Consider the following 12340-nt stretch of genomic DNA (forward strand, 5'->3'; position numbering starts at 1 on the left):
CGGGCTGTGACGTCACGGGAGGCCGCGGCGGCGGTGGCGGCGGCCGCCATGAACTGGCTGTTCCCCCTCGCCAAGGGCGGCGGCGGCGCCGCCTCCGGGGGCCCCGCGGCGCTGCCCGCCCGCACCGGCCTCCAGCAGCAGAAGCAGCGGCAGATCGAGGCCCTGCGCGCTGCGCACGCCGCGTGAGTGGGGCCCGGCGGGCCTGGGCTTCGGGGGGGTGGGGAAGGGGCGGTGAGGCGCCGGCACGGGCTGCCCGGAGGAGCTGTGGGTGCCCCGTCCCTGGAGGTGCCCGGGGCCAGGCTGGGGGGGGCTGGGGGCCGCCTGGGCTGGGGGAGGGGTGACCCTGCCCAGGGCAGGGGGCTGGGACCAGGTGGTCTTTAAGGTCCCTCCCAACCCAAGCCATGCTGTGGCAGCCCCACTGGCTCTATAAGCTGCGTTGTTGGTGTACAGCGTTAATTGTTGGTTATTTTTTAGGAACTTGTTTTGTTTACCTGCTCCCCACAGGTACCAGATGTTGTTTTTTTCCCCCCAGTCAACAGCCACACTTCTTACAACGAAACCCTCCTTTCTCTTGAGGAACCTCAGCTAGCTCTATGCTGATCAATTTTGCCTAACTTTTTAATCTTTTATCAGTATTCATTTTCTTTTAAAACAAGATCCACGCTTCATCTCTTCCCAGTTATGTTTTGAGCAAGCCTGTAAGCACTCACCAAGCTTCCGAGGACTTAATTCCATTGGAGTGGAATGATGGATGCCTCCAAAAACCATCCGTAAAGAGAAAAGACATAAAGAAGCTCTTTATTCACTAGAAAGAAATGCTTTCACCTGCAGGTTTGATAGTTGCAGACAGCTCACTGTCCTGATATTTTGCATCATCGTACAGGAAGCATAGCTATGTCAATATTGCTTATTATTATTGCTTGCCTAAACTTAAATCCGTTCAGAGCCGGTTTCACAAATATTTTTGAAAAATAGATCGCTTCTCTAAGAAGCTCTTTCTGAAGCCACGCAGCAGCTTACCTAACTAGACATTTATGTTGGGCCAGCCTTACTTAGCCCTTTATTCCTACCTGTTTCACTGTACCAGGGCGATGAGCTCATCCAGAGTTAAATCCTCCAAAAAGGTGATTGTTTTTTGTCAAGGTCAGCTTGCTGGGCTGGTTTGTTACCTGTTGATCAGGCCCCTGTTGAAGTGTGTACAGGGATGGCTGCTCAGCTGTGGCTTTGGAGCAATGTAAACTTGCTTGTCTAATCCCTCTTCAGGAGAGGTGTAAAAAGCAAAACAAAGACAAGTGAAGGAGCATGTTTTGGCAAAGCATACAGTTTTTAAAGTGAGACATTTTACCTAATAAATCTGGAGAACGGTGCCTCAAGGTGTATTTTTTTGAAAAGGTCTGTGTATTTGTGCGAGATTTCAAAAGTGCAGAGGGTTTTTTGGGGGTGGCACTGCTGTGCTTGCTTAAGCAGTCCACAGCAGCAGAGGTCTGTAGGCATATTCATTCGTTAAGCCTTACAAAGCGTTTGTTTCCTAAGGAATGATGGAGAAAATGTCGCTCTAGTGTTTTTGTCTCACATGTATATTTTGTTATTCATTTTAGTGTAACCCAACTGAAATGCTGGAAATAAAATTCTTAGCATGGTATAGTTTCCCTAAGTTAGGTAACTTTTTTTTTGTTTGTCTCAGGTAGTAAAAGCCCTGGTACGTGTGATCTTAATTTCGTTAAAGTAGCTTTAATTTCATTAAAGATCCCTCATACGTTAGGAGCTCGAAATCAAGTTGTTTTGGTGGTGGTGGCTGTTTTTGCATTTAAAAAATACTTTTCTTGTATTTGCTTTTGTCTTAGCCGAAGTTAAGAACGTGCCGTTTTTCCATTGTACCCATTCCCACCTGGGGGAGGGACAACTAACTTTGTTGTTCCAAGGGTTTGCTCAAAGGAGGTTGCAAGAGTTTGGATGGCTCAGTGAGATCCTGGGTTTCTTGTATTCTCTCTCCCGCTTCTCTTCTCCCTCCCCAGTTCCTATGGGTCGCCCAGGTGAGGAGAAAGTGATTATACACCCTGCTCAGAATGATTTTGTAGCTGGCTTTTAAGAGCGTGACAGATCCTTGTAGTGCAGGAACACGCATGAGCGATTCCAGGGAGAATTCTTCGGTTAAGAACGAATTGATGATGGTTGCTGTGCGCGGGTGTTGTAGTAGAGCCCTAAACTCTGATGGAGGGCTGTTTCGGAAGGTGGGTGCAAAGAGGCTTTCTGGAAACACCCAGGTGCCAGAATTACCAATTCTAGCTCTTTTCTCCCCTCACAAGGGAGCTGTAGAGGGGTGAGGGAGAAGAGTATAGTAACCAGGTGCAGGCAGGAAAAATATGTGGAAGAGGAACCAGTCTGCTTTTCAAGTGTATTTTGATTGGGACATTACAAGATGAAGCTGATTTTCTGCCCTTTCTTTCCTGATCTCAGCCTAAGTGTGTTTACGTTGTCTGGAAATTATTCTTCTGAGCTTCTACTCCTCCTCCTCCTCCACATTCTTTGGGATGCCATCTTTCAAAACATTCCTGCTATGCATGCAAATCAGAGTGTGCCCTGAATGTTGAAATCAACTTCCTATTAACGCAGCTGCTTTTAGCGATTTTTCTCAGTAACTAGTCCCTTATGAGGAGTATGTTTGAATCGAGTCTCGTAAGATTTCATAAGGCGTGTGTTGCTTCATTTGGTGGTTTCAGGGGGTCTGGTCTGGCTCTTGGTTGTCCCTGGATTAGGGCCTTCCAGTTTTTGGCAAGTAGCTCTTCTGCAGATAAAACTTCCTTAAAATATCCGCATAAGTGCATAGAACTTGGTGTATGCAGACAGAAATACTATTAAAGAGTAAATTCATCTATTAAGAAAGTGAGCCCAGTGTTGTGTATGCTTTAAACACTGACTAGTAAGCAGCGTAGTGGAGCAATATCTGGTTGTGAACCAGTTACAAAAGCATTGGCAAAGTAAATGTTTCATGGGAAAAGATGTAATTGTTAAGAAAGCACTGATGTGATTGATATATTAAGCCAGTACGAAGAGGAAGATAAGTTGGGAGTGCTGACAGATCAGTAGGTAGCACAATGTCTCTGCCTGTACTTGCATTGCTTGTGATAATGTTGAGGTTTAAAGGTTGCACCTGCTATTTTTTTGCTTTAATCTTCATATTCCAATATTGCATTCTGAAGCATATTAACTTATTCCAGTGTTTTTAATTTTATTGTTAGAAGGCTTTTCAAAACTAAGCTAAATAAAAAGGTCTGAGGTCCTGCCTTTTTTTCGGCTGTAGGTACTAAGGCAGTTATATTGACCACGGATTGGATGCTAACAATTTCTTCTTTGACAGCATTGCAGAAATTCAGAAAGATGTGGAATATCGGCTGCCCTTCACTGTAAACAACTTGACAATTAATATTAACATGTAAGTAGAGCGAGATGCCTCTGTGCACGTCTTGAAAATTAAAGTTGTTCTCACAAACTATAGTATAGAACATAAGTGGGTTGCATCTCGTAACTGATTTCAGGAACCATAACCCCGATTTGCACTAGTAGTTTTAGTAATCCAAGTGAAACTAGCTCTGTACAAGAGGCAGGTGCTAAGCTCAAAGCATAATTATATTTTGCTGTGCTCAATTCCCAAGATATCTGCATGTTTTTAGTTGAAGGTGAGTAACAGAAAACTGAGAATTTCAGATGTCTTTGTGTCCCCAGCAGGTGAAAACAAACAGTAGCTGATGAATCTGCTGTTAACTCCTGGTATTAACTCTTATCCCAGTGAAACTTCTGGACTGTAACTTGAAAGTGCTTTGCTGTAACATTTCCTATGAATTTACTTGAGGGGGTGCTTTTAATGTAGTAATGGTTACTTTTCTATTTGCAGCTTGCTTCCACCTCAGTTTCCTCAGGAAAAACCCGTCATCAGTGTTTTCCCACCTGTGAGACATCATTTAATGGACAAGCAGGGAGTTTATGTGACTGGTCCGTTAATAAATAACGTATGTATAATCTGTAGCTCCACATATATCTACTGCTAATAGCAATTTTACTATGTCATGCTAGATTATTGACAGTATCTCTGAATAAAAAAAAGGCTAGGGCTGATTCTAATCCTTCTTAAGTGTCCTAAGTCTGAAAACATAAATTCAGTACTGTTCAGTATACTACTATTCATTCTGTTACTACTATTACTGAGTTCAGTGTTACATATAGCTAAAACTAAGTTATTATAGCTTAGAAAGTTCCTATCGCTTTTCTCATTAATGCCAATAGCACAGTTCTTGTTTCTCTACGGTGTATTCCAAATAAAGGAGAAAGATGGTTTTGGACTGTTTTGTAACCTTGTGCTTTCTACCCTAATCCTGTTAGAAAAATGCCAAGGTTTTGCTCTAATATGCAGGATTTTCGTATGCTGTTCTTTTTTTTTCCTCCCCTCTGCCAACAAGGATGGGGGCTGGGGAGCAGGTTGTTGGTTTTTGTTTTTTTTTTGAGTGACTTTTTATGAATGATACAATTAATGATGCTTTTGGTCTCAAATTTAAATCTTAATTTATAGATTTGATTTTTTTCAAATGTAACTGGGTACTTAAGTTTTTGTTTTTCATTAGAAATGTTGAACTTAATCGTTTCTCCATTGATAATGGAATATGCATAAAAAAAACCTTTTAGTTTCTGTTCAATTCTATGTGGCTTTGTCACTTAAAGAATTTGGAGATCTTACATAAGTAGTTTACATTAGGCAATATATCCCTGAAATCACCTAGCACGCTGCCACATGTAATAAATGACCGTGTTCAGTGTATGTTGGAACTGCAGAATTCCAGGCATGATTTTTCTTCTGCATGTAGCTTAAAATTCGTTTTTGTTTGTTTTTAATACCAGTTTACAATGCACTCAGATCTTGGAAAAATTGTTCAAAGCGTACTGGATGAGTTTTGGAAGAGTCCTCCAGTTCTGGCTCCTAGCCCATCATCATTTCCTTAGTAAGTATCTGTAACATGGTGATCGGTGTACATGTAACCATGTATGTTAACTTTTTCTTAAAAAAAAAAAAAAAAAAGGATCCAACCAAGTATTAGGAGGACAGGAGCAGGAATAACGTAGTGGATTTGTTGGGTGACATATATGCCTTGCATACACACAATTGCATGTTTGATGGCGTTATGTTTTTTAAAAGCACTAGATTTCATTGGATTTATATATGACACTTTAAATGCTTCTATGTTCCTGAAAATGGCCGAGTATTTACAAATAAATGAAATTTTGAATTTGCTGTAGATCGTGATCTGAGCAGGTGTGTTTCTTTGTATTCTGTTCATAATTTCCCAGGCTTGGAAGTAGTTTTCTGTTGCACATCGGTAACTATAGCTTTAAATAATCATACTAAATATGCAAAAGCAGCCTGAGACACTACAGTCTTGTCTGTACAGCCGTGCTTCTTTTGGCTGACAGTGATCCTCAGTTTAGATGCAGCTGCAATTGTGAGTTTAACAAACAATTCATGTTATTTAAAAGTAATTATGGATATGTTGCTGAAGCTGTTAAATACTATATCATAAACAAGAATTAATGAATGATACGGATGCATTTTGCAGGACTTTAAGATATAAAGAACTTAAATTTACATTCTCCTAAGTTTTTGAGAAGTATGCGCGTGCGCATGTGTGTATTTGGGTGCTCTTTAAGGATATAGCTTAATAAAGTTGTGTATCTGTCTTGCACTATAATACATAAAATAGGCTTTCTAATGTTAGAAGTAAATGAGAACAGAAAATGCAAAGTTTATGGTCTTTTAAAAATTCAGTGTTGTGTCTGTATGCGGTCTAGCAATTATAATTGAAATGATAAGAAAAATGCTGTAAGAGGTTGCTTGCTGATGGTCACGTTTTCTGTTGTTTTTAGCCTTTACAGCAAACCAGCTGGAATGCCTCCATATGCTGCTCCTCAGGGGTTTCCATTTCTTCCTCCATACCCGCCTCAAGAAACAAACAGAACAATGGCAGCTGTGCCTATTTCTGAATCAGTTTCTTCGAGCTACACAACAGATAAGCCTGCTGCTCCCTCTTACGGCTTGATTACTGACCTGCCATTACCTGTTCCAACAGCAGAAGTGGTGCTTCAGGTCTGTGTATTGAGGTTTGCTGCTTAAGTTACTCTGGGTGCAAGTTCCCTAGAAGGCACACGTGGCAGTGCCACAAAAATCAAAGGACTGTGCAGAACTGCTTTGCAGGTGCTAGGAGAATGAAACTATTATTCTGGCTGTGACAAAAAGGTTGTTTAGAACAAACCTGAAGCCAGACAAGTTTGTCTGAGTTTTGGTGAAAATACAGTTATCATAAATATCTTTGAATATACTTTTGAGCTGCACTCTTCCCCTGCAGCTGTGGCTGTTTATCCAGCCACAAAAAGTGAGGTGCTTTTCTATACAGAATTTCGTGCCCAAAAGCTATCTGGTGAGAACAATGTGCAGTGTCAGGCAGTTATTTCTCATTGTCCTGCTTCAGATAGCTTCTCTTCATGGATCTTGTGTGTCTGTATTTGCACACTGCTCTAAACCACGGGAGGAATATTTTTTGAGTGTCTTGGAAAAGCTTCACATGTAAATGTTTAGTCTTTCTCTCATCATGTGGATAAAACCTTGTCTTTAGAAACAAGCTTTTCTTGGCGGATACTTTTCTGGTTTTGTAAATTAAAATTTCTACTTGCTATGAAGACTTTTTTTTTCTTTTCTAGCAACTTTTTTATGAGGGGTGGGCTGGAAAGACGTGCAAAAGATCAGAATGTCAATTTCTTTTCTTTGTTCTCTGAGTTCTACACCTCCTCCGTGTTTCCTGGGTCATTTGTCTATTGGGAAATGGAGGACTTAGCAAGACAAAAGAGCCAAATTTGGAGGAAGATAATTCTATGATATGCCACGTCAAACATCCCTGAGTATTTTTGTTGTCATGGTTGAGCTGAGACTTTTTCTGTTGGGAGACAGTGCTTACAGCTGCTTATTGCTTTTCCTACTTGTTACTGGCAAATATTTATCTCCAGTTTTGGATTAATCAGTTTACCTACTAAGAAATTGTTCTTTTTTTTTTAAAACTACTAAACATTTCTAAACTTCCATTTAGGTTGGCCAAAATGGATTTACTTACAAGATGCCTGATATTCCTGATACATTTCCAGAACTTTCAGAACTAAGGTAAATTTTCAGAAGGTAATAAACTTTCCCTAGTCCACAGTTACTGCTGTGTGTGATTTTGGTCATAATTCTGTATATATCACTGAAAGGTTTTTGTAGAAATGATTAATAGAATAACTACCAGTTATCAAAACTGTACAGTGAGAAAGTAAGCTAGCTTTGTATTCAGATTTGCTTCTTGTTTAGGGTTTTTCTCAGTGGGAACAATACTTCAGGATTCGACACCAGGAAAAAGTCTTTGCTTACACTTTTTCTAGCTACTAGTATGCTGCTGTCTTCTGGGGCCTCAACAGCAACTTAACTGCCGTTAATACAGTAGAAGGGAATTTCAAGAGCTTACTCCTGAAAGGAAGAAAAAGGACAGGGAACTGGATTTGAGACTGGTTCTCAAGTTACATTCTTTTAAATTGCTGGACTGTAGCAGAAGGTAAACAGTGGACTACTTTGTGAGCAGCTCAGCACATGTTGCAGGATTGGGTTAGATAAATCCAGGTGGTAGATTGCCAGCTGTCCCAGGGTGAGTCATCTCCTTATCTGAATACTTCATACACATCTAATGCAAATGTTTTCATCAAAATATATCTTGTCATGATCCAGAAATTGTATCATTGTTCCCATCAACTTGCTAAGATCTAGTGAAACAGCCTTCTTGATCAGTTATGTGGGTTTGAATAGATTACTAACTAGTTATTAATTCTGAAAGAGCTTTAGGAAATCAGTTCATTCCCTTTCTGGTCTCACATCTTTTTGCTGTTATCGTAGTTTATTGGTTGAAAAAGCTGTCCTTTCAAAATGGAAAAGACCTCTCTCAAGAAGGACTTGTGTGTTTTTTGTTTGTTTATTTCCCTGGATGCTTTCCTACGGGTCTGTGTTGAATTTAGCTAAGTCAGCTATAAGTTCTAGTGGCATCCCTAATATGTGGCAGAAAGTTTGTGCGTTGGAACGTGTTCGGGGGGGTGTTTGTTTACAGAAATAAAATGCTGTTATCCAGTCTTTTTCCTTCCAGGAAGACCAGACTAAAAGTCTGACCCTTCAAAAGGTAGTTGGGGTGTTAGAATTTGTTGGCAATATGAGTGTATTTAAGTCATAGATGATAATGCAGCTGTGCTGAGTAGCTGTACTGAGTACAGGTGGCAAGGCTTTGGTAGATGGGGGCTGCACAGATGGTCCCTGTGAGAATGAGCCAAGGTGTGCCTCTGTGCCTGGCACAGTTACAGACCCACTGCAGGACAGCTGACCTGATCAGCAAAGCTTGGGGCACCTCTTTGAAAACTTATCTAAGAAAACAAAAAGCATCGGGGGAAAGAAAATGTGCCATTCCCATGAACACCAAAGTCAGTAAAGAAGGGAGAGGAGGTGTTCCAGGCACCAAAGCAGATATTCCGCTGCAGCCCATGGATGTTTTGGAAGAAATCACAGTGGAGCAGGTAATTCCCTGCAGTCCCTGCAGAGGACCACATCAGAACAGATATCCACACTGCAGCCCATGAAGGACCCCATGCTGGAGCTGATGGGTACTGCCTGGACACTGCAGCTGTGGAGAGCCCACAGTAGAGCAGGCTCTCATGCCAGGAACTGCAGCCCACAGAGCGTACGCACACTGGAGCAGAGGAAAAGTTTGAGGAGGAAGGAGCTGCTGAGACAGTGTTGTAGACTGACTTTTTGTCTGTCTACATTTCCCAGTAGACCCCCATTTCTCCCTTGCTGCTTGGGGAAAGGGGAGGTGGGAGAGTTGGGAATGAAGTAGTGAAATTGAGTCTGGGGGAAAAAGGGGCAAGATGGAGAGAAAGGTGTTTGTTTGTTTCTCACAACCCAACTCAGCATTAAAGTAAAATATTTTTTTCTATGTTGAGTGTGTTTTGACAGTAACTTGTAGGTGATCTCCCTGCCTCTATCTCAATCCATGTGCTTTTCCTTCTTATTTTCTCCCCATGTCCTGTTGAAGAGGGACGTGAAGGGAGCACTTGGGTTTTTGTCTGGCAACCAGCCAAGGTCAACCCTCCACAGTAGCATTAAAAACCACTTTGAAGCAAGGCTTGAAATGAGAGATACTTTTGGCTCTTTAAGTGCGCTACTGTAGATACACAATCCAGGAGAAAGGGTAAAAAGCTGTGACCAAGCGTCCTGCATCTGTAAAGTTAGTTCCATGTGAATGTCTTAAACGTTCGTATTATTGTTAATTTTAAATGTGCTTTCTTTTTGTTTGAATACAGTATATCACAGCTGACCAATATGAATGAGCAAGAGGAAGTGTTACTGGAACAGTTTGTGAATCTGCCACAACTGAAGCAAGTCATTACTGATAAAGATGAGCTAGTGAAAAGCATTGAAGAGCTGGCAAGTAAGATGTCAAGATAACTAGCGTCTGTGGCTGTGTTCTGAGAACCGAATCCTTTAAAATAATAATAATTAATAATAGTGACTTTATTTTACAGAAAAAAACTTGTTGCTGGAGCCTAGTCTAGAAGCAAAAAGACAGATAGTGCTGGATAAAGTAAGTGAATAGTATAGTCTTTTTCAGAAATTAGTTGTAATGTTTTGTTTTTTCGGGGAGAAAACATTCTTTTTCTTCCTTTCAGTATGAGCAACTCACACAGATGAAAGCAGCCTTTGAAAAAAAGATGCAAAGACAGCATGAACTTAGTGAGGTATAATCTCTATATCGTATTATCCTTTAAGAATACTTTAGTAAAGTCAAGTTTTATTTGTATCTTTACTCATAAAGAATATTCTGGTTAAATTCCAATTTTACATGAAATAGTAAGATTCACGTTCAGGATGAAATAGCAACCATTTTGAGAGCAAAATAGTGCAACTGCACTGCTATTTTTCTTACAGTATAGTAGAAGCAAAGTTGGAAGAAGGCATATGATGAACTTGTAGTGCTGTTCTGAAGTACAATCCTGGGGCAAGGAGTTCTAAGAATAAAGTCATTTTTAAAGAAGGCTTGTTTAATTAATAGTACCCATTTAACGTCATGATCTTGTAAACCTGTACCTGGTAAAAATGACTAAAACTGTTGCTGTGGAACTTTAAATTCTGTGTTTCACTTGGTATGCTTACTTTGGGCAACATGTTACATATGCTGTCAAACTCACTTCTTGCACTGAATCCCTTCTAGATTAATAAGGCTTTTATGTAATAGTAATGCTCTGTTCACATATCCCATATTTATATAGTCATTTTTCTTGTTCTTGGAAATGTGGATTTTGATGGACAATTTAATATTAAGAGTTTTTGTTTTTTTAGAGTTGCAGTCCAAGTGCTCTGCAAGCCAAACTTAAAGTAGCCGCTCATGAAGCTGAAGAGGAATCTGACACTATTGCAGAGGACTTCTTGGAAGGCAAAACAGAAATAGATGACTTTCTTAGTAGTTTCATGGAAAAGAGAACGGTATATAAAATACAAGTAATTGTAATCTGAGAGATACACAGCGCATAGTGATTAAATTTAAGGCAGAGGTTTGAGCAGTCCTTTGATTTAGAACAGTGCTTTAGCAAGCTCCAACAAAACAAAAATGTCACTGTGTCTTCAGTCTATTTAAAATGCAGTCTGCATTCTGAATGCACATATATTTGAGGCAGGAATGAAAAGATTTCTTCCATTAGACCCTTACCGTGCTGTTGCAGGTATTTTTGTGCCACTTTCTCTGTATCCTTTACAGATCCAGGAAACACAGCCACATAGGCTATTTTAAATTCGGGAAGTCAATATAGCATGATGTGTTATATTAAACATCCCTAACGCTCAATTTATTAAACTTCTTATACTAATTAATCTGTCGATGGTTATCAGCAAATAAGCAGCAGGTTCAAAACCAACTGTTCTTGCTCATGCTGTGACAAGCACAACTTACCGTGTAGCGTACCTTTCTTTAAAGTTACCTGCTAAAGGCATTTCATAAAAGAGGAAACCTTTCACATTGTGGATGGAGTGATGTTATCAATACACAGTTGTTCAGCCTGAAGTTTGGAGGGAATGTTCATGGGTCTTTCCTTTCTTAAAGAGCCTGAGAAGTAGCTAAATCATTGAAGAGAAACTACAGTATGTGTTGTACAAATTTCTTTCAGAATTCACTCTTCCTATGTCTTATTTTCTAGCTCTGCCACTGTAGACGAGCCAAAGAAGAAAAACTTCAACAGGCAATAGCAATGCACAGCCAATTTCATGCTCCGCTATAGGTAAACTGCTGTTTTAATATTTGTGGTGAACTTCTTTTAATCTACCACGTTGTTACCCACACTTCTGAATTGCTAACAGCAAATGGATTTGTTGCAATGTTTAGTGTTCTAATAATGCTTTGTTTGGGAATCAAGTATGTGCTCCACCTATTGTTCATCAACTCCTCCAGAAATGGTTTTAAATGCAAAATATCTAATTATGGAAATTTGTCTTTACAGGCTTCCTGCAGACTACACCTGCCAACAGAAGAGTGAAAAACCCAATAAAGCACACTTTTTAATAACTATTATTTGCGAATAAGCATTTCATCTTATGTGGTTGTATTTATAGAAGAGATTGTATACGGAGTTGGGACTGTTTTTGTACAAATTAGAATGTCTCTTTATATTCTCATGGTACTCAAGAATCCTTCTATTGCAATCTTTGCACTAATTTCTTGTATTTATTGTTGATAGTTCTTATTATATTTAAGTTCCTGCTGCTATACCCCATTCTTCAAAGATTAAATATCTGAACATGTAATTTTGACTAGCTTTTTACATTTTTATAAAAACATAATTCATATCTTTTGTATTTTGAAATTTAAACAGGTTTGGCTGTGGAAGTTTGAGATAAATGGTGATAGGGCTTTGGAAACTGAAGAAGCTCATATTTGAGACTGTCAGTAAATTCACAAGCTGTCTTTTCTTGAAGCCAAAATGTTTAAGAATATTTTTTTTTACTTTTAGGTAATAACACAAAACTAATTATAGCCTGTACTGTGTTTTGGATAAGTAGATTCAGATGAAGCAAAGGATGTGTTGGAACAAAATATGTTGGAATCAAAATGGAATAAATGAGCTCTGTGTAGATTTATGTTGCTCAGTAGCAGCAATGCACTTGATGTCAGGAGTGGCTTGGTACCTGGCACTGTAATTAAACGCAACTTTCATCTAAATATTTCATTTTGATATTTGTTTTTAC

The 12340-nt window shown here is 39.7% G+C and overlaps 1 protein-coding gene across 1 annotated transcript; it reads left to right on the forward strand.

Annotated features, from left to right (window-relative positions):
- Positions 1-48: 48 nt before the first annotated feature.
- VPS37A (VPS37A subunit of ESCRT-I) lies at positions 49-12314 on the forward strand (the record flags this gene model as incomplete). Its single annotated transcript, XM_083835032.1, has 12 exons — positions 49-182; positions 3359-3433; positions 3893-4007; positions 4891-4991; positions 5911-6130; positions 7125-7195; positions 9409-9536; positions 9631-9689; positions 9775-9843; positions 10445-10588; positions 11296-11376; positions 11596-12314. The coding sequence occupies 11 exons, from the start codon at positions 49-51 to the stop codon at positions 11374-11376; spliced, it is 1197 nt and encodes a 398-aa protein (XP_083691158.1). The 3' UTR covers positions 11596-12314.
- Positions 12315-12340: the final 26 nt, after the last annotated feature.

The sequence above is a fragment of the Anser anser genome (genome assembly GCF_964211835.1).
Source record: "Anser anser genome assembly, chromosome: 4".
In the NCBI taxonomy this organism is placed as follows: Eukaryota; Metazoa; Chordata; class Aves; order Anseriformes; family Anatidae; genus Anser; species Anser anser.